The sequence below is a fragment of the Peromyscus leucopus genome, chromosome 14, assembly GCF_004664715.2.
Source record: "Peromyscus leucopus breed LL Stock chromosome 14, UCI_PerLeu_2.1, whole genome shotgun sequence".
In the NCBI taxonomy this organism is placed as follows: domain Eukaryota; kingdom Metazoa; phylum Chordata; class Mammalia; order Rodentia; family Cricetidae; genus Peromyscus; species Peromyscus leucopus.
In genome coordinates this window covers 78,744,346-78,770,635 of record NC_051075.1, presented here as the reverse complement: position 1 = coordinate 78,770,635, position 26,290 = coordinate 78,744,346, and the positions used below count along the sequence as shown (strand labels likewise).

General features: G+C 47.5%; 1 protein-coding gene across 9 annotated transcripts in view; it reads right to left on the bottom strand.

Moving 5' to 3' along the window:
* Positions 1-11,701: 11,701 nt before the first annotated feature.
* Mark3 (microtubule affinity regulating kinase 3) overlaps positions 11,702-26,290 on the bottom strand; it is a 94,503-nt gene continuing 79,914 nt past the window's right edge. For 3 of the 9 annotated variants that reach the window (XM_028883759.2, XM_028883752.2, XM_037210870.1), the window contains exons 15-19: positions 22,752-22,910; positions 21,824-22,081; positions 15,983-16,009; positions 14,471-14,515; positions 11,702-12,653 (exon numbers count right to left, since the gene is read on the bottom strand). In XM_028883759.2, the coding sequence (XP_028739592.1) occupies positions 12,308-12,653; positions 14,471-14,515; positions 15,983-16,009; positions 21,824-22,081; positions 22,752-22,910 (835 nt within the window). In that variant the 3' untranslated portion in view covers positions 11,702-12,307. The remainder of the gene's footprint in view (positions 12,654-14,470; positions 14,516-15,982; positions 16,010-21,823; positions 22,082-22,751; positions 22,911-26,290) is intronic. The other 6 variants (XM_028883756.2, XM_028883757.2, XM_028883754.2 and 3 more) reach the window with 5 other exon arrangements.

Genomic DNA, 26,290 nt, shown 5'->3' with positions numbered 1-26,290 from the left:
GTTGTGCCTCTCCTTTCCTGGGGACAGTGACATGGGTCTGTGGCCTGGCCATTTCTGTCAACTAGAAGACGGCACATTGGCCACAGAAGATACAGGGTGGAGAGGGGAGGGAGGCAGGGAGGTGCTCTTAAGGCTCTCATTCCAGCCTGAGCATCTAAGGACACTCCGCCTGCAGGGTGGAGCCTAGTATTTCCTCAGCTCCAGCCAGAGGAGCAAGTCAGAAACTTGACACTCTCCCAGTTCCTTTCTGCTGTCTTCCTGAAGATCCAGAGTTCCACCCCTTGCTTCCTCTCCCCTCCCAGCCCCACCCCTCTCCAACACCCCCTCCAGCTCCTAAATAATCCTTTCTCGCCCTGCCTCCTCCAGCTTCCATCCTCTTGGGCCGAGCTGTGCCTCCTTGGTCCCTGGGCTCAGCCCTCTAGCCGCATCCAGACTGCAGCAGGGCCCTTCCAGTCCAGTGCTTTCATCTGCAGCCTGCTCTCCAGGGCCCTGGTGGTTGGGAGGAGACGATCCTCTGCTCCCACCAGCTCTTGTGCCACATCATCCAGGAGATAATCAGCCAGTAGTCTGAGTCTGCTGTGACCTGGATAAGTCAAGGGGAAGGAATTCCAAGGCTCACATCAGGGGCTCTGGGCATAAGACTGGGCTGTCTAAAGAGCCAGCTTCCCGGTGGCTTATCCTGGTTGGGCCTCATGAAAGGATCTGGCCCACATTTGAAAGCTGAGAAAGAACATCAACCCAGGGGCTGGAACTATAGTTCCCCACCCCCACAGTGCCTTTTCCAAGATAACAGTCTTGCGCTGCCACCTGCTGGTCAGTCACCACATGCTTGCCCACTGAAGATTGTGGACATTGGAACCCGGTCCACTAAGACTCCAGGCCAAGCACCAGTAGGTTTGGGGGCAACCTTGAGCTGTGAGCTATGGAGGAGTGTCCTGGTTGCTTCTGTGGCCAGCCTCCAGCTATGACCTCATCTAGGCGGTGGTGTGTAGACTGGGGAGGACCCTAGTGCAGGGCTTGACCTCTGTGGAAGACTTTTAAGTGTCAGAATTAGAAGGGCATCCACCTTATTGGGTAGGCTGGGCGCAGGATAGGGCAGGTCCCCTAAGAGTGCAGGGGGTCAGGGATCTGTGCATGCCTCCTTGATGTCCAGGGATGGCGGCACACCTCTCCTTGGGTGTCCTAAATAGTTCCTAGCTAGCACTTTTGTCAGGAAGGGACGAGAGCTGACACCAGCCACACTGTAGACTTCAATCTGGTGACAAACAGCAGTCCTTCAAACATCTCCATGAACAAAGGAAGTGATTCCCTCTGACAGGGGAGGATGCAGGCAATAAGACAGGGACAGAAGGCACAGGGGGACATGTATGGCCACAACTCTCCAAGTCTGCTGTCACCTCAAAAAAACAGGAGGCACCAACACAGTACCCTTGTAATGAAGTCTACCTTATAACTACCTCAGGCCTATCAAGTTCCCATGTGGAACACTGCCCCTTGAACCCAGAAGGTTCTCCTGGTTCAGGTCCCTTACCACCAGCAGGGTCAGGGCCGGTTAGCCTGACTGGCTGGGATGAGACTAACCCTGTCCCACTGAGCATCCCTCTCCCCACCCAGACCCTAAGGATCCCCAGAGCTGCAGCCGGGAACCCCGCTCTCCACGCAGGCCTCACCACACATTCCTGAAGGCCCCAGTGGGCAGAGCCTAGCCTGGAAAGATCTTTTTTTCCGGGCAGTGACTCTCATGAGCATCTTGGACCAGCCACTAAAGCACCAGCACTGGCTGGCTTTCTCTATCTCACCAACTGGGCAAAGCCTGTGAGGGGACTGGAGAAGGTAACCTGGATACCTTGCCCCAAGTCCCTTTGGGGCTTCTACTTCCAGGGCTGAGCTGTATCCTGGCCTCTGCGTAGGCTCAGAACCTCAGGATTCTCCTGGGCTCTGGGGTTTCCCACCCCCGACTCTCCCAACCGGCAGGAAAACTGGGGTGCGTGCGTTCCCTCTGCTGTGTTGCATGTCTGTCCCACTGTAAGCTGCACTGGAGTTGGGGCTGAAACAGGGCTTGTACACATGCCACTCTGATGGCTACAGCTGCCTGTGCTCACCAATCTACAGGACTCCTTGCCCAGTCCAGACAGCCTTCCTCTTCCTCTGGATCGGAGATTCAAATGAATCACTGAGCTTGGCTTTGCCCCGCTGGGACAGAACCTGGGGGTGGACACAGGGAGAAAGATGCTGTGCTCCTAGGCAGCAGGGGTGGAGGCACAGCTCCCTGGGGCTCCCTGGTCCCACTAAGCATCCTGCACACACGGAAACAGCCTGATTTCTTGCCAGAGAAGGATTTCAAGGTGGAGCCCCCAACCCTGCTTGGGATGGTTCTTTGGCAGGACGAGGGTGCTGTCCACAGACACGGCTGTAAGCAGTATTCCTGACCTCCAACCCCCCGGCCCGTCGCCTCCATCTTGGTGCTGGTAGAATTTCTAGACACTGACCCAAGGAAGACCACGATCCTACAGAAATAACCAGGAGACACAACTGCTTAGAGCAGGAAATAACTGGTCGGGGCTGATTACCTGTTAGAAAGCTCAGCCACTCCCACCCCCCCTCCTCTGTGCAGGCAAATTTCACACTCAGTGCTGTATAGACAGGCTGAGGAAGCAGAGAAGCAAGCTCGGGTTATAAAACAGCTCGTACTGAGATCCCACACAGATTATGTATGGAAAAAGCCCCAGAACAGTCGTCGGCTGTGGGTGGTGGGGTAACAGGTGACTTCCTTCTTTATACTTCTTTTCCAAATTTCCTCCAGTGAACATGTATTGCTTATATAAGGCAAGATTTTTGCCCTGCTGAGGGTCAAACTCAGGGCTTTGCACATGCCAGGTAAGCGCTCTGTCTCTGGGCTACACCCCCAGCCCTCTCTATGTGGCTGAGGAGAACTGAACTTTTGATCCTCCTGCCTCCACTGACCAGTGGCTGGGATTATGGATGTGGACTCCCATACCGTTTTTGCAGTGCAGTGTTTAGGATTCAAAAAGGGGCTTTGGACTAGTTAGTGCTCTGCCGTCTGAACTACAGCCCCAGCCCTGCCCCAGTTCATTGGGAATATTTCCTTTTTACTTCTCCTATTTATAAGAATTTAATGTGTCCCAGCTGGTGGGAGTGCTTTAAAACAGCGGCAGGAAGGAATCCACTGCCACCCTCCCCTGATGGGGAAACTGAGGCTCTAGGTCAAGTGGAGCTCAGTGAAGCCTAGTCCCCTGCTCCTCAACTTTTAGGGCTTTCAGGACTGCTCGGGGTGGGTCCTGCTGCTCCCAATGGTAGCTTAGAAGGCTGCAATTGCCCGCAGGATTCCTTACACTGCACTTCTTGCTGACCCAGCCTGCTACTTAACAAGCCTCTCAGACGCCTGAGGCAGCTACACACAGTACTCATAAGGGTGCAGGTTAAATCTTTCTTCCACTAGCAAAAAGGAAAGGCACCCTATGAGTGGGTGACAGCCTAAGAAGCAAGGCTTTTTACCAGCAGGCTGGGACCCACGTCTGAGTCAGGCGACTTCTTGCCTCACGTTCACACCGTTCTCTGCTTTGCTGAGGACACAGAGCAAGGGCTTTAGCTGGGGCTCAGACGTCCTGACTTCCACACCTTGCCAGATAATGTCCCCACTTAAAAGTTCAATAGCAGCTTGGCGTGGTGGCACACACGCTTAGTCACAGCACTAGGGAGGCAGAGGTGGCAGGTGGATCTGAGCTTGAGGCCAGCCAGGTCTATAGAGCAAGTTCCAGGCCAGCCAGGGCTCTAAGTACTGATGGCTTATGGTCAGTTCCCTGGTAGCCACAAAGCTTTGGTCCTTGGCTTGGCTAGGTGGTAAGATTGACATTTAAGCAGCCACCTTGGGATGTGAGCACAAGGCCACCCTGAACATGGCAGGCAGGGTTGCTGGGTTAGTACCACCTAGTCACTAGGTCCTAGTGGAAATTTGTGTGGTGCCTAATCACTCCTAGGAGAGATCGCCGGGGACTGTGGTCCAAGGCTCCTAACAGCAGCTTCACTGCAGAGCAGGACAGCCTGTGGGCCACTGGGGTTGGAATGCAGGTGGAAGGAAGGCCAACTGACTCTGGGTGGCCCCGAGGCCCATCCACACTTAGATGACTCACTAGGCTGGTCTGACAGTGTCAGGCTGCTTGGTGGCTTTGTGTCTAATTCACACAGGGCTCCATTTTGCGTATTCTACCATGCCTATACCAGCAAAGGTGGTCCTGCTCCCGTGAACTCCGGTCCTGGCGCACTGTTCTCTTTAGCTTGTGTCCTTGGTCACTTCTTCATCCTGGTGCTGACAAGCAGTGTGTTCACCATGCCAAGGTTCTTCCAAAACAAAGTCCGTTCCATTGAAAGCGAAGTCTAGTTCTCAAAAACGCCTCTGACCAGTCACCGGCCCTGTGCATATGGAGGGGCCTCGGGTGGACCAGATGTTCAGATGAACATCATAGCTGTTCGTCCCACCCAGACGTGGAGTTGTGAACTCTGGCCTGACAGGGCCCACCTGCCCGAGCCAGAGGCCTCACCTCTTCCTTTGTCCTGGACGCAGAAAGGAGGGACCAGGCGCTGCCTTTCTCTGGCCTCCAGTCAAGGATGACATGACTTTGCTTCTTCAGCAGAGTCCCGGAGCTTAAGTTCATTAGTGACATTCCATCTGCAATGCAACCCTGCAAAATGTGGGGGGCCCTTACTGCCACTGGGACCAAAGGGTGTGTGGCACGGCTGCTCGGAGTGATCGGGCAGATTCCCTAGGACTCACAGGACGGGGGAGGGGCAGGTCCAGACCCAGAATGCCCAGGGTAGTCTGCAATGGGGCCTCCTGAGGTGGGAAGGGCTGCTCTGGGGCTCTTCTACCCAGGACTTCTGGTACTGTGCCAATGAAAATGACTATCTGCTACTTCCATGACTGCTTTGAGAATGTGTCTGCACGGCCCACGCCTGCTGGCAGCTCCCCTGAGGAGGCAAGCCAGTGCAGATCTTGCTCTAGAAGGCATGGCAGAGTCAGGCTGCATGTCAGGCCTTTCTTCTAGATCCCTGGAGTCAGTCACCCCCTACAGTGGGGTCTGTCTTGGTCTGGGAGTGGCACACATATTCCCCAAGGAGCTAGGTCACTCCTTGGTCAAGTTCTAAGGACAGGGTACCCTAAGAGAAGTGCACTCTCAGACATACCTTACTGGGGACTTGCTGGTGTCGTGGCCCCACACAGCAGGAGTGGGGGATGAGCTGGGCTCTGAGCCACCTCCACCCCACCTCCTGTTCCTCCCTCCTCCGCTGCAGACTCCCTGTGCCTGTCACCTTCTCGGCCTTTGTCCCACTGGTGCTATCCCTTGGCCTCCTACATGAGCCAGTCTGTCCCTCTCTGCCTGGACACTGAGCATCTCAATGATATGGGAGTCTGTATCTTGTCCTCTCTAGGGTCAGCACAGGTCCTCCAGAGTACCCGCCTCCCTCAGTCACCCCCCAAAACCAACCAAGAGATAAACTATGTATGTGACGGGCAAAGGGCCTGGAGCAGTTAGCCAACAGAAGCAAAATCTCCATTGTTTTCATCTTCTGATTTTAACTTAACCTTCACTACTTGAGTCATGATTACTTAAAGCTCTCGAGACACAAGAGTCTGGGGCAGTTCAGGAAGTAGATGTCCCTGGAAAGAGCAGGAGCTGTGCGGCTTCCTGAGTCCCTGACAATGCTGAGGGTCTGGCGCTGAAGGTGTCAGGAGCTGGAGAAGATCCCAGGATGGGTTGGTGGCTCATCCCTCAAGAGTTACGGCAGCCAGATGTGGCTAGAGCAGGATTATGTACAAGGCCAGTCAGGGCAAGAGCCACAGTAGTACTTGCTTCTCACTTACTTACATCTATCATGTATGTATGTATGTATGTATGTATGTATGTATGTGCACTGTTGCTTTGCCATGGGTGTTGGGTCCCTGGAACTGGAGTCACAGTCAAGAACTGCCATGTGGGTGCTGGAAATTGAACCTGGGTCCTCTGGAAGAGCAGTCAGTGTGCTTAACTACTGAGCCATCTCTCCAGCCCCCTTGTTTCTCCTTTTAAAATATATTTTATGTGTGTCTGTGTACCATGTGTGCAAGTGCTTGCAGAAGCCAGAAGGCCGCACTGGACCCCTTGGATGGGGATACAGTTGAGGCTGCCTGATGTGAGTGCTAGGAACTCAGGTCCCCTGAAGAAGCAGTAAATGCTCTTAACAGCTGAGCAATCTTTCCAGCATATTTGTTCCTCATTGAGACCCTCCCCCCCAAAAGCCCCCAACTTATCAACAACCAGGAGTCACAAGATGAGTACCCAGGGTTCTAGGAAAATAAGTAAGGAGCTCTGGGTTTGCAATGTCAGCTTAACCACAGCTGACATTAAGACCCACAGCCAACCACAGTCAGTGCCCGGAAAAAAAAACACCCCAGTGTGGCATGTTTCCTTGGCCATAGATGGTTGGGGTCTAGTCCACAGCTCAAGTTTAGCCCTTGGGACAGATCAGGCTTTCCCATGGAAGAGGATCATAGCCTGGGATGTGAAGAAGTACTGGTTCCTTCATGCTGCCCAAGGTCCAGGCTTACCACATTTTATAGGTTAAGATCCAAACGGTAGCTGGAAGGTGGTGGTGGTGCACGCCTTTAATCTCAGTACTTGGGAGGCAGAGGCAGGTGAATTTCTGAGTTCCAGCCCAGTCTAGTTGGTCTACAGAGTGGGATCCAGGACCGCCAGAACTACACAGAGAAACTCTGTCTCAAACACTACTCCCTCACCTAAAGAAAGAAATCCAAACGGTACAAGACACCTGAGATGGATGATAAAAAGTAGGTGGCCTAGATGTGGTTGCTCACACTTTAATTCCAGTATTTAGGAAGACTGCATTAAGTTTGGGACTAGAAAAAGCAACATGGTGAGTTCCAGCACAGCATCGGCTACAAATCTGTCTCAAAATACAAACAAAAGTATATAACACCCAGCGTTGGGCATGGTGATGCACCTTTATCCCAGTACTTGGGAAGCAGAGGCAGGAGATCTCTGAGTTTCAGGCCAGTCAGCCACCCAAGGCTACATAGAGAAACCCTATCTCAAAGAACAAAGCAACAATAACAACAAAAACCCAAAATGTAGAATGAGGTAGAAAACTAAGTAACATTCTTACCTAGCTGTGAACCACGAGCTACAATAATGACCCACCTGGCAAGGTATGCTCATGTGTGCAACAGTGGCCATGTTATGGGGGTGACACACTGTTCAAAATATTTTAAACACTAAGCTGGATATTGTGGTGTACACTTTCAATCCTACAGGAGGCAGAGGCAGGAAGATCTCTTTCCAGTTTGAAGCAGGCCTGTTCAACAGCAAAATCGTCTCACAACAAAAAGGAAACAGTAACAGCAAAATCACCAAATGACCTTGGTGGAGGTCAAAGCGACAATGCCATCCAGTACCCTGGCTGTACTCCCAGCCCCACCTCTGGGTCTCCACCTGTTCTGTCCCCCAGGAAGGGCTCCGATGGCTGCACGTCAAAAGGTCAGAGGCGTTAACTGACCCCACAGCTGCTGCTGGTTGAGAGGAGCCGCCATGGGGGTGGGACACTCAACCACTAAGACTGTCCTGCCCTTTGGAGACATCCAAAACTTCCTCACCACTTCTGCACACTCCCATTCTGCACTTGTGCCTGGCACTATTCTAGGTACTTGGGATGCAGGAGATGGAAGCTTCTCTACCCTATACAAGCCTTAAATTGTGGAGGGGGTGGTGGTGGTGCAGATGGCCCGGACTTGGTAGATTAAAGCCCACAGTGTGAGGGAACAATCCTGGGAGGAGCACTGTCTGAGGAGCACCAACAGCCTCCCTCCCACTTGCCTGCACTCAGGTGCTAGGCTCACTATCTCTCCCCTGACCCCCTCTGGAGGATCTCACTATGAAGTCCCACTGTCCTGAAAGTTGCTTTGAAGATCAGAGATTTTCCTGCATCATCCCCCCAACCCAACCCAACCCAACCCACATACACACACACACCCCACTCTCTCTCTCACACACACAAAAAAAATGTTTGCCAGGCAGTGCTGGCACACACCTTTAATCCCAGCACTGGAGAGGCAGAGGGAGGTGGGTCTGAGTTAGAGGTCAGCCTGGTCTACATAGTAAGTTCCAGGACAGCCAAGGCTATAAAGAGAAAGCTTGGGGGGGGGGGATGCTAAAAAATACAGTGGTTTTCCAGACATGGTGGTACACTCTCTAACAAGAGTTCAAGATCAGCCCAGGCTACATGAGATACTCTTTGAAAGAAAAAAAAAAAATCAAAGGAGTCTATACACCAGACGGTCAGACCTACCAAGGCACAAACGCCAATCTAGGCCTCTCTGTCTAGTCACTATTACCCAGCCAGCCAGCCACCCTCTTTGTGGCCTGGCCAAGGTCCTATTCTCAATGGCACTACTGTCAGCGGTAGGATTCCTGAACTGGTGTACTTAGACGACTTACTACGGCACTGACCATCTGAGGACTGAGAATATAAACATGCACCACCCCACCTGGCTCTAATCCGTTTTCCACAAAGGTGCTGACCTCCCGGTAAGATGCATTTTGAAATGGTCCTGCTTCGGAATGGTACTCGCTCTCCCTGGGCCTTCCCACACCTGAGCTCCTCTCCTACATCAACCAGAGGGGAGAAACTTAGCACCTTCGCATGAACTGGTTGGGTGCTTCCCTGTGAAGTACTTTTTAAATTCATACCCCCCACCTCACCCCCTGCACCATGTTAAACTAAAACAGAATCTCATGTAGCTTAAGCTGCCCTTGAACTCCTGACACTTGCCTCCAACTCCAAGTGCTGGGATTACATGTGTGTCCCACCACAGTGAACTAACGATCCAAGTGGTGCCCTACATGCTGGCCTCAGACTTCTGTAGTGGGCCAGCATTTCCAGAGACGAAAGAGGTCCTAAGAGCCCGGCACATGTTCCTATGGTAGGCAAGTTAGCATATCAACCCTATTCTCAGGACCACACTGCCTCCCAGGTTCCCTAACTAACTTGAGATACTCCCAGGAAACAGACAAGAAAAAAAAAAAAGTATGTGGCACTGTCTAGGTCTGTGAAACAACTTTCAATGTTAGTGCTTTTTTTTTGGACAAGAAAGGGCATGGTCTCCTTGTCCTTGTGATGGTAGAGTTTCTGTGTTTTGACCTAAAATGCTGCCACTAACACATCAATTTTAGTAAGCCTTCTTGTTGGGCAGTGGTATTGCACCTTTGATCCCTTCATGAGAGGCAGAGGCAGGAGGATCTAAAATTCAAGGCCAGCCTGGTCTACGGAGTGAATTCCAGGACAGGCAGGGCTACACAGAGAAAACCTGTTTAAAAAAACAAAAACTAGTATAAAGATTAAAAAAAAAAACAAAACAACAAAGTAAAAAAATAGATTAGTAAGCCTTCAAAATACAACCAGTTCAGGAATACAGTGACTGTTGGTCCTTTAGAGACAGTTATTCATTTGATCCATAACATTAAAATGCAGCCAAACAGCAGCAGCACACAGCCCCGCAGAGTGCCTGCATTCGCACAGAAGGTGCTGTTCTCCTCAGGGCACATGGCAGACCTCTAGCACTCCACTGGCTTTGAGAATACAGCCATGGAAGAGCAGTTCACAAGAGCCATCTCCTTTTCCGTTTCTTCAGCTCTGGCTGGCTTCTAGGTAGAGCAGGCTGGCCTCAGTTTGCAGAGATCTACCCGCCTCTGCCTCCTGAGTGCCAAGATGAAAGTTGTGTGCCACCACACCCAGCATGAGTCCTATTTGACAAGGCAGGTATTGTGTGTGGGCCATGCCCTGATTGGGTTTCTAGGGCAGGATTCTTTGAGATGGGGTCTCCCAGGGTAGTCTTGGCCGTCAAGGACTCGGCTAACGGAGACCGGCCTACTTTGGTCCCACGTGCTTTGATGGAAGGCATGTCATCATACCCAGTTTAGGGCAAGATTCATGGAGTAACAGCTGGTCAATACCCTTAAAGAACAACTCAGAAGCTCTGCCTGGATGAGGAAAGTGAGGGTTATAAAGATACAGTGGCCAAGAGCACCAGTGGGCACAGTCTGCATGTGTAGCCCAGGAAAAGCCCCTGTACCTGGACAGCAGCCATTCTGTCTTGGTGGGCCCTGGGGTCCTTGACGTTTTAAAGGGCCATGAACACAGCTGGCGGCACCCCGAGAGGCTGGCGAGCTCTAGAGGCCTTGAATCCAGGGTGAGCAGTTGCCCTGCAGTCACGGCTGACTTGCTGCCAGGGGCCTCCCCTCCTCTACTGCTGCCTGCCTGGCCACTTCTGACCTCTCAACACCATCAGGATGGCCTTTCGGCTCTACTCAGTTTTTGTCCTCGTCCACCTCCTGAAGGTCCCTGGGTCCCTCCGACCTCACTGAGTCACCTGCTCCCCTGGGGTTCTTCCTCCCCCAGCTTCCTGCATTTCAGTTCACAGCGCCCCCCCCCCAGAGACCAGAAACTGTCATCTCTGCTTTCCCTTCTCCCCCCAGATTCACGAAGAGCCTGAAGCAGCAGCACGCCACCCCCTCAAGCTAGCCATGCAGTCTGAAGGCCTCTGCTGGGCTTTCTTGTCTTCTAGCTCTCTCCCCTTCCGAAGGATTCCAGAAACAGCTCTCAGAGATGGCTGACAACCCAAGCAGGCCGGCTGGGAGCCCTGCAGCTCTCAGGGAAAGCAGCTGCTGTGAGGCCTAGCGAGCCGTCCTCATCACATCTCCACTCTTTTGCAGGCCTTGGGGACCCTGTGTCCTCTGGAGCTCCCAAGATGCTCTGCAATGTATTTCACATTATTTCGCACCATATCCCATTCCAAGTCCTCACTTCTTTTTAACAGATAATCACATATAAATGTGTGTGTGTGTGTGTGTGTGTGTGTGTGTGTGTGTATGCGTGTAATATGCATGTGAGTGTAAGTGCTCAGGAAGACCCTAAGTGCTGGTTTCATGACCAGTCAACTACTAGATATGGATGCTGGAAATTAAACCCTGGACGATCTCATCAAGTGTAGTATGTGCTCCTACCGCTCAGCAACTGCTCCAGCTCCTAAGGTCCCACTTCTTGTTTGTTGACTGACTGCTGGAGTGTAAGCCGTAGGGAGACAGAGATGCTCAACCCTGTTGTCTTGTACAGCAGACAAGACAACAAACAGCCATGACTTAAGCTAGTTTAGATTTCATGCCCCAGGTAACAACAACCAATCAATCAACAACAACAACTCTAAATCAATGTAACAACTTTGCTGTGACATTAAAATGTCAAACTAAGTGTCAAGTTCATTACCCCCCTCTATATAACCATGTGGGTGTTGGGAAAAAGCTGTAGGTCTGATTCATGTGTGAATCACAGGCAGAGAGAGGAATATCGGGTACAGCATGGAAAAAACCCACTCCGTGATGGCAAGGGCCTGGTGTTTCCTCATGGGAGGGCATGGTCCCCAAGGACTAAGCAGCTACCATCCCCTCCCAGGGACCAGGAGGGCTGGCAGAAAGGATGCTCCTCAGCTAAAATGCTAGGGTCTATGCAGAGTACTTAACACTATGCTTCCCACACGTCCTCTGCCTTTATTCAACCCGATGGTGGAGGCAAGCAGCATGCCTCAGGACTACCTTAGACTGAGGCTTCAACACAGCATTAGGAGACAGTGCAAGAGTTTACTGAGAAAAAGTGAATTTTTAATTATCTTGTGAATCTACTTAGAAAAACACACACAAGCAATGTTCACAACTATAAATTTAAACCTTTTGCACTAAAAAACAAAACAAAAACCAAAAAAACACAAAACAAACACAAAACCACAGGCATGAACTGTAAACCTGTATTAATTATCAACTAGTTTTAAGGTTAATTCTTAGCAGTAATTCAGTATTTTCCTTCTTGGCAATTGTAATGTTTTAGCACCAAATGATCTCCCACAAAGGTACTAGTAATGCTGGCTGCCAGTGTAAGGAGATGTTTGCAATGCAGTGCTTCCCACACACACCGTCCACTCACACCACACACAGGAGTCACGTGCAGATGGTGCGACACTCTGACTCCCAGGGCAATGGACACAAGACAGAGGCACGGGTCACAGACTTTAATGTAGTGCATTCGTAGAAAAGGCCAGCCTCCGCTCCCAGGCGTGCTCCCGTCCTCAGACTTCACGTCATGATTTAGAAGATGCAGACGTTATTGCCTAAATATTACTCTATACATTTCCATCAGTGTTCTGGAAAACACCTTAAATTGCTACTTAATTTACACCATAATTACTGGGTTACAGCTTTAGCTCATTGGCAATTTTGGAAGCAATATTTTTGAAAGCTATGGATGTCCCTGATATCCGTTTAAACCGGACCCCATTCAGAGACAGTCTTGGCAGCTTACAGACTTCCATTTCCCACTGCACCAGGTTCTCCGCGTGCCCGTCACCATGGACACAGAAGAGCAGGAAGCGCTCCCTCTGCTCATAGTCGCAGTTATTGGCGTCCAGCACTTTGCGGATCTCCCGCATCATATCACTGGGGTCCATGGAACTAGTGGTTTTCATGCTCCAGGTGAAGCGCAGTGAACGAGGTTTTGCCTCTTTGTTTTCATCCTTTTGTTCCGAAGATACATTGCGACTGAAATGCACAGGGGCAGGGTGATTTTTAATTGCACTGGAAAAAGACTCTTTTCCACCTTAGCTAACTGATTATCAACTCCTTCAGCACATAAGCAAACTGACCCCAAGTACCTCACACATACCGAGGGGTACACGCCTGTATCCCCAATCTCTAAACGTAAACACTGCACACAAGGGTCTGCCTGGCTGGAAACTGTGCAGGAGCCCCCTGCTGCACAGGGTGAGTGCTGACAGCAACCTCCTGCTCGTTGTTGACCCACAGCTTGTTAGTGCAGTTATGCTTGTCCCAGGCACACAACATCAGTGCTCCAAGGCTGACTCAGTATCCCCATAGTTTCGTACAGGTTCCTCAGCTAGCTGCCGAATGCACAGCCAGGCCAGCCTTCTGTCCTCACCATCTCCCTTGCTGTTTCTCCATTTTGTTAAAATTCGAGTTTCATAGTGAAACTATGCAGGTCAGGAAACTCAGGAGGCTGACTGGATCCCAGGAGCCCAGGAGCTTGAGGTGAGCCTGAGTAACAGGGAGGCCCACCTCATAACAGGCAAAACCAAACACTAAAATACCACAACTTAGATGATCTAATCTTAATGAAACAGACAGAAAAATGAAATGCTACAGCTCACTTGTCTGTGGAGAACTGAAATGAGTGGTCTGTATGAGGTGAGCACTCAAAGCCAGGCCAAATAGCTACGTTAGACAGTCTGCAGGTTACAAAGGCAAGCACAAGCTTGGCAACACTTGGGATCAGGAACTTTAGGTGAGGAGGCAGAGACAGCATAAAAACTGTGGGCAGTCTGTTGGTGTTGGAGAGTCACAGGAGGGAAGGGCGAGGCAGGGGCAGAGCAGGACTGGTCACACACAACTCAGTTAATTCAGTGGAACCAGCAGTAGAGGGTTTGTGGGGTTTTGTTTGTGGGTGTGCTTCTTTTGTGAAGATGGGGTCTCACGGGGCTCAGACTGCACTGCCCTGACCTCCTGGTCCTCCTGCTCTATGTCCCAAGTACTAGGACCACAGGTGTGTGCTACCATGCTCGCACAGAGGCAGGAAAGTGCAGAATGCACTCAAGACCCACCCCAGGCATGGAGCCACCACACTGGGTCAGAGTGGCATAGACAAAACCACTGGCCCTTATAGAGCGCTTGCATGGCAAACCTTCTCCTGCTCCATACCAGGAAGTAGGTTCCATCATTACCTTCCTGTTGTGGAAGGGGCAATACATATGGAAAGGCAGAGCCTGCTCTAAGCTGGGACAGGCCTGGGAAGAGACTGCCTGGAGCTCACTCCAAGTCTACCTGGAAAGGGCAGCTTACACAGTGCTCAGGGTCTCACAGGGACAGAGGGTCAAGCAGCAGGTGCCAATGAAGATTTCCCCTTGGAACAGTAGCATCATCAGAACTTGCACTGGAAAGCATAGTAGGAGGCCTACCACTACAGAGATGGAATCTGAGCCTACCTGTGATTCCATTTCACACAAGGAGAGCTACATCATTTTAAAAGAAAACACTGTCTCAGCCCTCCCAACCTTATTCAAGGCATCAAGACACAAATGTGAAGCCTGGCTGAGGGTGCTCAGGAAGGTTCTCATGGCACACCAGTGCCCTCTTGTGGCTGCTGGAATGCAAAGCAGTCTCCTAGGTCCATCAAGTAGAGCCAGCAGCCTCAAGAACATTCTAGAACCAGAACCTTGACACAGCCCCAACCAGGCCCATTGTACTTAAACGAATAACCAGAAAACGGCATTGATCACCTCTGTCACAACAATGAGGTAGGTAAGTACTTAGAAAATATTTGAAGTAAAAAGCATTTCCCTCACCTTGAGCCCTCATATCTCCCGTTCCTCTCATATTCAGTTGGAAGTCTCAATGAACAGAACGTAGAAGCAAAGCAAAGTGGGAAAGAGAAAAGAAATCTTACATACTGGTCCACAGCCACACGTTCATCAACACAAACACTGTACAATGAATTAAGCCTAGGCATGGCAGTTACCACTGAACTGATTCAAACTCCTCCTCCATCTGACCGTTGATGACGCAGTCTCCAAGGACAAAGCTTGTAAAAGGCAAGCTGTGCGTCCACATCAGTTTTCTTCCTGCTGTGCCCATTTGTGGATTTGACCTGAGCTGTTCTGTTTTGTGTTCTATTACCACGCCACACAGTACAGTTTCCATTTAAAAAGAAATGAGGTTATCAGTAGACCTCTATACTCAAATATAACAAATCTGTCCTGAAAATTTGCTATTTTGGAAGATCACCATCCTCATGTAGTGGCACTGGCAACAAAAAGGAAGCCGACTTCTCCACTCTTTAAGAGATCATGCTTCATAAACACCAAAGTGCAGCCTGGCCTTCCTGGGAGGCAGAGGCAGGCAGGAACTTAAAACAACAACAACAGGGTCTCTCTTTGGAGCCCTGGCTGTCCCAGAATCCAGTATGTAGACTAGACTGGCCTTGGAGCTCAGAGGTCTGCCTGCCTCTGCCTCCCTGGTGATGTTGAGGCATGCACCACCTTGGCTAGGCAGCAACCTTAATAGCAGTGTTTCTGCCTTGTACGTGCACATTCCGAGGACATCAATATTTTTGATTTATCAACACCAAAAATATTAACCCAACTGGAACCCCACTTACCATCATGCTCTAGTAAACAATGACACATACTTTCTTCACTGGGACGTGGCTTTTAGACAGAATACTATTTGCTCCTCAATTCTCCAAAAACATAAGACATTTCTGCTGTGAAGTTGCTCACATCTGAGTGTCTACTCACATCTGAGTTTCTAAATGAGCCAAACCAAATCAGACCGGAGGATTGTTTTGGATTGTCTCCAACCCCAGCGTTATCAGCCACCTTGTCATTTGCCAGCTTTTGCCAGCTCAATTTCGGTAAAGCAAAAGTGATGACTAACACAATCACCACTTACCTTCGGTATGCTTCAGGCTACACACACCATTAATTGTACACTTGATTACTGCACATCCCATTCTTTAAACAGGAGCATGCTAAGTGCTATTAGTACCAAGACAGAATTATCTGGATGCTAAATCATTCTACTGAAGAAAGAGAGTGCACAGGGCATGCACAGGCCTTCTGTTGAGTGGGTGCTATAGTTCCTTTAATATGCCAAACAGAGTTAATCTATTTCTTTCCAGTTTCCTTTCAAAGACATGAGAATTTAGTTCTTAGCAGAAAGTTTAGTTTTAAAGAAAAGAAAACAACAACAAAAAAACAAAAACAGGACCAAAAAGCCAAACCTGATGTTAATTGCAGGAGCCATTTGGGGAGGGTGGGGTGAGGACTGAAAAGTAAGTGTACAGATATAAGTCCTACCTTTTGATAAACCTGAATGACATGTTTCTAAAAGAAATTAAGCCAAAAAAAAAAATTAACAAAAAAGACTTGTACAAATTAAACAGAAAATCTAATTAATTATAGAAAGAATAGGAAAACAAAAAACAAAAAACAAACCAAACACCATGGCTCCTCTTCTGGCTAATAATCAATAAAAGCAACATTTGTTGAAAAAGTAAAATTATTATAAACACTTAAATTTTGAGTATGTGGTCTTTTAATTTCAAACATAAAAACATGCTTATCCATAATAATTAAATTCATTTAAAAAGTTAAGATAAAATTCAGTCTTTAAAAATTTATCATGATCATTATGATGTTATTATTAATACAAGGCCTTGCTGTATCTATCAAAGGTTGGTCTTGCATCTGCAGCCTGCTTCAACCTGAGTGCTGAGATTACAGACCTGTCACCATGCTGCAAATTCAATATCTTAAAGAAATAACATGTACTTTGTTGTACTTGTAATAAATATTTCTCAGACTCCTACAGACTATCTTATGAACAGAACTTTCTTGACTTCTGCTACATAAATACAAAAGACCTAATTGTAAGCCATTTAGACCTGAAGAGGATCGCCACTGAGCTCTGTGTGACGGCATAATCCTACAGTCTAGCATGGGAAGACAGAGGCAGGGAGTGCAGCAAATCTGAGGCCAGGCAGGTCTATAAAATCAGTGCCAGAGCCAGTGCTATATAGCAAGATCCTGTATTAAAGGGGGTGGGGCTGGTAATGATGCTTGGTAATGGTAAAGTGTTTGCCCAGCATGCATGACAGGGCATATCCTTAATCCCAACACTCTGGAGGTCCTGGTGACAGGAGGATCAGAAGTTCAAGGTCATCCTTGGCTACCTGGTGAGTTTAAAACCAGTCTGGGCTCCATGAAACCCTGTCTCAAAAACAACAAAACCAAACCAAAACAATAGTAACAAATTTAGGAAGCCACATGGGCTGTGCGGAACAGTCTGACAAGATCTTCCACACAGTAAGCACCTCTGGGCAAGTGTAGACAAGAAAAGCCCATTGCGTAATAGATACCGCAGACACACATAAGCACCAAATAACATTTTTGGATTTTTCCTCTCTAATTTGGGATTAACTTTGTATTGCTTTTAGAAAGTCCAAACTCTTTTTTTTTTTTTTTTTTGGTTTTTTCGAGACAGGGTTTCTCTGTGTAGCTTTGCGCCTTTCCTGGAGCTCACTTGGTAGCCCAGGCTGGCCTCAAACTCACAGAGATCCGCCTGGCTCTGCCTCCCGAGTGCTGGGATTAAAGGCGTGCGCCACCACGCCCAGCTAAGTCCAAACTCTTGACCTTGTCCATGCCACTGTCATCTGTAACTGTGTTGGGCTCCATTCACAGCTATCCCATAGTGCACGCAGCCTGTGAACCACAGCTGGACACTTGCTTTGACGAATCGGATAGTGTCTAACTATTAGAGACAACTGCTATCCACATCACACAGAGCAAAAAACGGCACACAGCAGGATAAATACTGTATGGAAGATTGTGCATGTAAAATATTTTAATTAGATACAACCAGATATATGTTTGAAATAGTATTTCAAAATGATTATTAATCTTCACCTTCCTATCCCAGTACTGGGTCCTTGTGAGTTATATCACTAAACTACATGCCTACTCAAGGCCTTTTTAAAAATCAATCTCTCTCTCAAAAAAAAAAAAAAATCTCTCTCTCTTCTGTCTGTCTGTCTATCTATCTGTCTATGTTTTGCCTGCATGTATGTGTGATAGTGTTGGATGCCTTGAACTGAAGTTACAGGGAGCTGTGAGTGGCCATGAGCGTGCTGGGAATTGAACCTGGGTCCTCTGGAAGAGCAGCCAGTGCTCTTAACCACTGAGTCTTCTCTCCAGCTCAACAACAACATCTTTTAAACATTATTTATATATTGTAGGTGTATGCGTGTTGGCCTGCACTATGTAACTGTACCACATGTACATAGGCCCAAGGAGGCCAGAAGGAGATGGGTCCTGTAGAATCGGAGCAGTAGATAGTCAGTGGGTGCTGGGAATGGAACACAGGTTTTCTAAAGGAGCAGTAAATGCTCAACCATTGAGCTGTCTCTCCAGCCCCTCACAAAGAAAGTTACTGTTAAATAATACATACATACTTTTCTTAATTTTTCTTCTCTCAAACCTTTTTTAATACCAAATAAGGTAGAGGGAAGGGAAGACACAGTGAAGACTTGTACTATGCTTGGGATCTTGTGGACCAACATCTGAGGTGCAGAAACATGTGTCTGGGCTGGAGTTTATACTGCCTGTAGTGTTGAGCAGATTTACTTGTTTTACTTATTCATTCATTCATTCATTCATTCATTCATTCATTCATTCATTCATGTTTGGTGCCTGTCTTGGATCTCGCTCTGTAGACCAGGCTGGCCTCGAACTGACAGAAATCCACCTGGCTCTGCCTTCCGAGTGCTGGGATTAAAGGCATGTGCCACCACCGCCTGGCTATTTGTTTATTTTTAAGTGTGTGTGTGCGTGCCATCAGATCCTTCTGAAGCTCTAGTTGCTGTGACACACATAAAGTGGGCACTAGGAATCAAACTCCTGTTGTTTACAAGATCACTATGGCACTCTTAACCACTGAGCCATCTCTAGGGTTGGGAATTCTGCTTGTGGAGTTCCTAAAGCTCTCCAAATCTGCAGGCTGGATGGTCATACTTAAGCCACCTTGACTCTCCCTCATGGTATCAAAGTGTCAATATCATGGCCTTTCAGGAATTACAATTTTAGCCTGAGAATTATTGTCCAGAGGAAGATAAAGAATTAACCGTAGTGAAGGATTTTTTTTTTTAAAGATTTATTTATGTATATGAGTGCTCTGTCTGAATGTTACTTACACTTGTATGCCAGAAGAGCCAGCATGTGCTCGCTGGAAATTGAACTCAGGACCTCTGGAAGAGCAACTAGTGCTTTTGGTTCAAAATCTAGCTCCTATATTTTAGTTATTATTATTGGCTTTTTTTTTTTTTTTTTTTTTTTTTCATTTTTTCAGACAGGGTTTTGAAACCCTGTGAAGCTCTGGCTGTCAAGGAATTCACTCCATAAACCAGATTGCAGAATGGTCTTGGGATCAGAGATCTGCCTGTCTCTGCCTCCTGAGTGCAGGGATTTAAAAAAAAGAAAAAAAAAAAATCCCAGCACTTGGAGGCAGAGGCAAGCAGATCTCTATGAGTTCGAGGGCCAGCCTGGGCTATAGAGCAAGTTCTAGGACAGCCAGGCTATATAGAGAAACCCTGCTTAAACAAACAAACAAACAAACAATCCTGCCTCAAATAAAAAGTAAAAAATAAAAAGCCAGGAGTGGGGTAGTTGGTGAGATTGCCTGGTGGTCTGAACACTGATGCTCTTGCAGAGGACGTAGTTTGACTCCTGGTACCCACAAGGAAGCTCACAACTATCTGCATCAGGTTTCAGGAGGTTCAATGCCTTCTTTCTGACTTCTATGGGTATCAGACAGACACAGAGATACATTCAGGCAGAACATTCATACACATAAAATAAAATTTAGGGGCTGGAGAGATGGCTGAGTAGTTAAGAGTACTGTCTGTTCTTCCAGAAGTCCTGAGTTCATTTCCCAGCACCCATATGGTGGCTCACAACCGTCTATAATGGGATCTGATGACCTCTTCTGGCAGGCAGGGGGTACATGCAAATAATAATAAAAAAAATTTTTTTAAATCTTAAAAAAAAACCCAAACTATTAGACGTATCTATAAATTATAAAAATGATGATGCATATTTTGTTTAAACAAGAAACCTTAATATAATTTCTGTTCCCACACTGTATGACATGAACTAAGTTTAATTAGAAAATGAACCTGGGGGGCAGGCTCTGGAGCCAGGCAGATTTGGCTCAGACACATTTCTGGTGTAGGATATAAAATTGTGTCTGATCTTTCTGAACCTCATCCTCATTCTTCTACAGAATGGGGAACATGTCCATGTATAGAACAGACCATGGGGATGAAATAGAAGGTGGAGAGAAGACTAGAGAACAGACTATTCATATAGCTATGCACTCACTGTACATGTAGAAATATGTGTGGATTACTTATAGGTACCACTCATAAAATGTGTATGATACAAATGCTCACATATTATACAAATATGTATGTATGTAGAAAATAATTATATAGGAGGGCTGGAGAGACGGCTTGGTGGTAAAGAGTACTGCTGCTCTTCCAGAGGATCCAGGTTCAATTCCCAGCACCCACAGAGCAGCTCACACCTGTCTGTAACTCCTGTTCCAGGGATCCGACACCCTCACACAAACATACATGCAGGCAAAACACCAATGCACATAAAATACAAATGAATAAATTATTAAAAACTATATAGTCAGATGTGACCTTGAATACTTCATTCCTTCTAGTACTCGGGAGGCAGAGGCAGATGTAGGTGGATCTCTGTGAGTTCGAGGCCAGACTGGTTTGCATAGCAAATTCCAGGTCAGGGATACACAGAGATATTGTCTCAAAAACCAAAATGAGAGCCATAGATTGCTCAGTGGTTAAGAGCACTTGCTCTAGCAGAGAACCTAGGTTTGATTCCCAGAACGTACATAATGGCTCAAAACTGTCCAGAACTCCAGTTCCCAGGAATTTGACATCCTCTTCTGTCCTCCTCGGGCAGCAGGCATGCATGCATGTGGTGGTGCACAGACACACATTTGAGCAAAACACTCGTACCCATAAAACAAAATAAATAAATCTACAAGAACAAAACAAAATCTAAAACAACCAAAAAACCCAAACCAAACAAATTGCATCTGCAAATATCTACCTGGTTAACTTACCACAAAATAAGCCTTCAAATGACAGTTAACTTTTTCCTTTAAAAGTGTTTTATGGTCTGTGTCTGACATCCATACATATGATGTGCCTGTTAGGCTTGTGTGACAAGTGCCGTCTCAACAATCCAGTTTTTGCCGCTCCACCCCCCGCCCCAATCTATGCTATTTTGTTTTTCAGGACAGGGCTTCTCTGTGTATGTAGCCCTAGCTGTCCCAGAACTTGCTCTATAGACCAGACTGGCCTCCAATTCAGACATCTGCCTGCCTCTGCCTCCTGAGTGCTGGGATTAAACTAAAAGAGCAGCAAATGCTCTTAAAACCGGGTTTTTACTGAACCTAGAAAAAGTGTAGTGGGAAGTAAGCCTCAGTGATTGTCGTGTCTCTGGCCACCACAGCAATGGTCACAGGTATGAGCAGCGGGTCTGTGGCGTTTTATGTAGGTGCTGGTCCTCACTGCTTGTCTAGGAAGCACTCTTACTGGGCCATCTCTACAGCCCCCACCTACACGATGGGATTTTCAGTCAACGACAGTCTTACACAACCAGAGCGCACAAAGGAGACAACTCAACAGAAGGACTTTGATGAGCTCCAGAGTCAATTACAGGGCTGGTGAGGTAGCTCAGTGGGTCAGGTACTTGGTATCAAGGCAGACATGGAAGAGACAGATGGCTTCATGTTCAGACACAATCACAGTGCAAGTGTTTTTCTTCGTGTCTGCTAAGCTGAAATAGGTATGTCATGTGGACAGATGTGTGAACAATACAAACAATAATTAAAGAATGATACTTCTACCCAAGCGCTAGACAAGTTTTAGTATTGTGAAAAGATGCTGAGTTCTGTAACTCTACTTAAAGCTTTCAAATCTGAAGTTGGACACACACGAGCTAAGGGGAAGAATGAAAAAGGATTCAGGCAGCAGCTTCACTAATTAGGAAAGACATTTACTTTTTCTCTTTGTATTTGCTTCAACAGAACCAGCAGCACATGACACTTACCTCCTTGTGAGTTTTGAAGTTAATTTACTAAAAAGATTAGTGGAACCTCGGCTTCGAGTCTGGGACAGTGGTGTGGCTTCGTGGGACAAGCTGGGTGAGGCAGGTGGGCCATTATACGTTGCGGTTCTCCGCTCCCGAGGTTGGCCGTGGAAAGTGCTACGGCTGGCCGTGCCTCTTGGGAAGCGAATCCGGTCTGGAGTGGTCGCACTGCTAATACTGTGGGTAGAAGCGACTGGAGTTCTCTGATCTGGAATAGTGCTAGGAAAGCAGAAAAAGAGAAATCTTTGTTCCCGAAATCATAACAAATGAAAATTTATGAGCACAATATTCCTTACATACAGTGAAGTAAATCAGCCACTGTGAATCAAGATCCAAAGGATACTTTAAAACAGGACTTAGGGGCAAAAGGTAAGCTCAGTGGGAAGGCTATCAAAGGAACAGGACAAGAGACAAAGCTCAAAAGGTTTAGGAACACCATATATGTACATTTCAAGGACAAGATTAACGTAGGGTAGAGAATGGCTAACTCACATTTTCCCCCTCTACTTCCCTTTCAAGCTGCTTACACACACAGAGAACTGTGCCGAAAGGAAAGAAAGTCTTGCATGTGAAAAGGAACAGGCAACCAAAAAGTTTCTAGAAGCACACAGATGGCATAAATGTAAAATCCCACATGCTGAAAGCAAGTTGGGGTGGGGATTTTTTATACCCTCTGTAGTATGTATGCCAAGGCATGAAGACAGGCATATATACATACAGACACAGATAACACAGACACAGTGAGACAGGATGTGCTTCACTAAAACTATATGGCGGAAGAACATCTTGTGGACAACTGTAACAAAATCTTGAACCATAAAATCCACAGCACAAAATTAAGCAGCAGTGGGTACACATTAGCTTCACAAGGAATGTGCATTTTTCTTACATAGCCTTGAAGTTATCTCCTTCACTGTCTATTGGAGGTAACATCATCTTGGGGTGCCCAGAGGCTGACATGGACATCGACTTCTGATGTCTCAGCCGACAGGTAGATGTGGCACAGAGTGAGGCAGGGCTAGCTGCGTAAGCGAACACTTCTGTCAGGCTGGGAGAGGGTTTGGGTTCAGGCAGAGGCAGAAACAACAGTGTGATGGAACAGTGACAAAGAGCAGCCTGCTGTCTAATGCACACACCTTCTCCCCAGACCCCTGCAGACCTCCAGAGATTAAGAATCTCTTTACCTTGTTTGGGGATTTGGGCCAATTGCTAGCCCTTAACTGCTTTTACAAACAGCAGGGTTTTTGTTTTTTTTTTTTTTGTTGGTTTTTTTTTTTTCCTTTTTTACACCCGAGACAGGGTTTCTCTGTGTAACCGTCCTGGCTGTCCTGGATCTCACTTTTGTTTTTCTTTTTTTTTCTTTTCAGGAGCTGAGGACTGAACCCAGGGCCTTGTGCTTGCTAGGCAAGCGCTCTACCACTGAGCTAAATCCCCAACCCCTGGATCTCACTCTGTAGACCAGGCTGACCTCGAACTCACTGAGATCCACCTGCCTCTGCCTCCCAAGTGCTGGGATTAAAGGCGTGTGCCACTACGCACAGCTGCAAACAGCAGTTTTAAAAGTTCATTATCTTAGCCAGGCAGTGTTGGTGCACGCCTTTAATCCCTGCACTCGGGAGGCAGAGGCAGGCAGAGGCAGGCAGATCTCTGTGTTCAAGGCCAGCCTGGTCTAGAGAGTGAGTTCCAGGGAAGGCACAAAGCTACACAGAGAAACCTGTCTTGAAAAAAAAAAAAAAAAGTTCACTATCTTAAAGAAAATAACAGTTTACATGTGCCCTACAAGCTCTGCATAAAATAAAATACATCCTAAAGATGTCTCTACAGGGCTGGAGAGGTGGCTCAGAGGTTAAGAGCACTGGCTGTTCTGCCAGAGGTCCTGAGTTCACTTCCCAGAAACTACCTGGTGGCTCACAACCGTCTGTGATGAGATCTGATGCCCTCTTCTATCCTGAAGGGATACATGCAAGCAGAACACTGTATACATAATAAATAAATCTTTAAAAAAAAGATGTCTCTATATAAATTTAGGTGGTAAAATGAATGTAGCACAAGTACATAGTACCTTTCACCTGTTCCCTTTTAAATGAATGACTGCAATCATGAGCATAGAAACTTATTATCCATCAGAGTATCCTATGTCATTTGAACAATAGAGTTCAGAACCATCCCAATCAGAAGACATGTGCTCCCTTCTTAGCAGGATGGGGAAAATCAGCATGTGGACTATTTATGGACAGAGTATCGTAGTGATTTAAAGCCTTCAGTGTTACCTTGCACAACGGATTCAGACAAACTCACTCACACAGAGTAGCACCCTAAGACCTGCTTCCTCTTTTCACCTGCACATGGGTTCTAGGGATCAAACTCCAGTCACGGGGTTTGTATGGCAAACAATAAAGACTTTTTACCTGCTAAGTTGTCTGTCTCATTGGCCCATCTCTTGTACTCTGTTCAAATCCAGACAGTGGTCAATACATGTGATTGGTCTGCCTAGGTGCTGACAATTTTTACCAAACTGGGAGCTAGGTTCAACATGTGAATGAGCAGAGCAAGAACAGAAAAAGCAGGAGCTGTTTGACTTCTCTGGAGAACATAAGTGGTCTTAAAGACTTGGAGAAGGAAAAGGGCTTGGGTGTAGACAAGAGGCTGTTCTCTCTCTCTCTCTCTCTCTCTCTCTCTCTCTCTCTCTCTCTCTCTCTCTCTCTCTCTCTCTCTCTCTCTCTCTCTCTCCCCTCTCTCTCTGTTTCTCGAGACAGGGTTTCTCTGTGTAGCTTTGCGCCTTTCCTGGAACTCACTCTGTAGCCCAGGCTGGCCTCGAACTCAGAGATCCGCCTGCCTCTGCCTCCCGAGTGCTGGGATTAAAGGCCTGCACAAGTACCTTCCCGCTGAGACTGTTCTCTTTCTCCAAGAAGTAGCTGCAGGGGAGACTGGCCCAATAGCCCAGGCAAGACCTATAGGTACAGGGGCATGAAGAGAGCATGTGCAAATACTCTGCAACAACGACTGATTCTTCCACAAAGTACAAGACCTAGCTAAAGGATGAACTATTTGTAAATTATTTTTGTTATATTAAAAGTGTGCGTGCATGCATTCACGTGAATGTGTTTGAGTGAATATGCCTGTAAACTCTAGAAAAGGGTACTAGATCTCCTGAGCTTTAGTTAGAATTCTGGTCCTCAAGCCGGGGCAATGGTGGCACACACCTTTAATCCCAGCACTTGGGAGGCAGAGGCAGGCCGATCTCAGTGAGTTCCAGGGCAGCCAAGAATGTTATACAGAGAAACCTTGTCTCAAAAAAACACCCCCCCCCTCAAAAAAAAACCTATGACATGCCTCAACTGTTTCATGTCTGTCTACACCCCATGGTGCTGGAGTTACAGGTAGCACAGCCATGCCTTGCTTTCCATAGGTGCTGGAAATTCAAACTCCCATCTCATGCTCACAGAGCAAGTGCGATTTACCCTCCAAGTCAGCTCCCCAGACTGAACAAAGTGTTTTCAATGAATGTTGCTGAAAAGCAAATAGGCCCTGGTAGGAATCAGGGGACACAACTGTTAGGATTCTGCCACTCCAGCTACATGACCGCCCATGCGCAGTTCAGTAGCGTCTTACATCATGAGTGTGATGCGCAGTCACGCAATAAGCACATGAGTGGCGTAGCTCCATAAGCCCACCTGTGCATGTGCATGGAAATCCTTAAAAAAGCTGGACACAGACTCCTCCCCTCTCTTTTGCTCTCTCCTCCCCATGTGCCTTTGACCTTTCCTTGTTTTTTAAAACCAACATTGGTGCTGTGATGAAGCAGGCTCTCAAAGCACTCTGCGTCTGGGGCCCTATACTTGGTTGGATCTACAACTGCCAGCTTTTTTCATTTGCCTAGTCCCCAGGACGGCTCCATACAACAGCTAACCAGATTGGTGAGTTTTCCATTTCTGATCCCTCACCATTTCCTCTGTAGCCTGAGATATATTTCTCGGGCCAGATGCCCCAGGGAGTCCTCGGGCTGTGTATCATGACACATTCTCTCTTGAAGCACTGAATGCTGTCTGGGGATCCTCTGGTACTTACGACCCCCCAGCCCTTGCCCATCCCATGACAATGGGTTGGGTAACTTGTGATGTTAATTTATGACAGTCCACAGAGATGTGAGTCTGGGATCCCCTTTGTTATTTTAATTTTTTTCTCTTGGTTGCAGTCATGGGACATAAAAAGCTTCCTCCTCTTGGTCCCACTGCTCCTCTGAAAAATGTCTTTTTTTTTTTGTGTGTGTGTGGTTTTTCAAGACAGAGTTTCTCTGTGTAGCTTTGGAGCCTGTCCTGGAACTCACTCTGTAGCCCTGGCTGGCCTTGAACTCACAAAGATCTGCCTGCTGGGATTAAAGGTGTGCACCACCACCGCCAGTGCGAGAAATGTCTTAAATATCCCCAG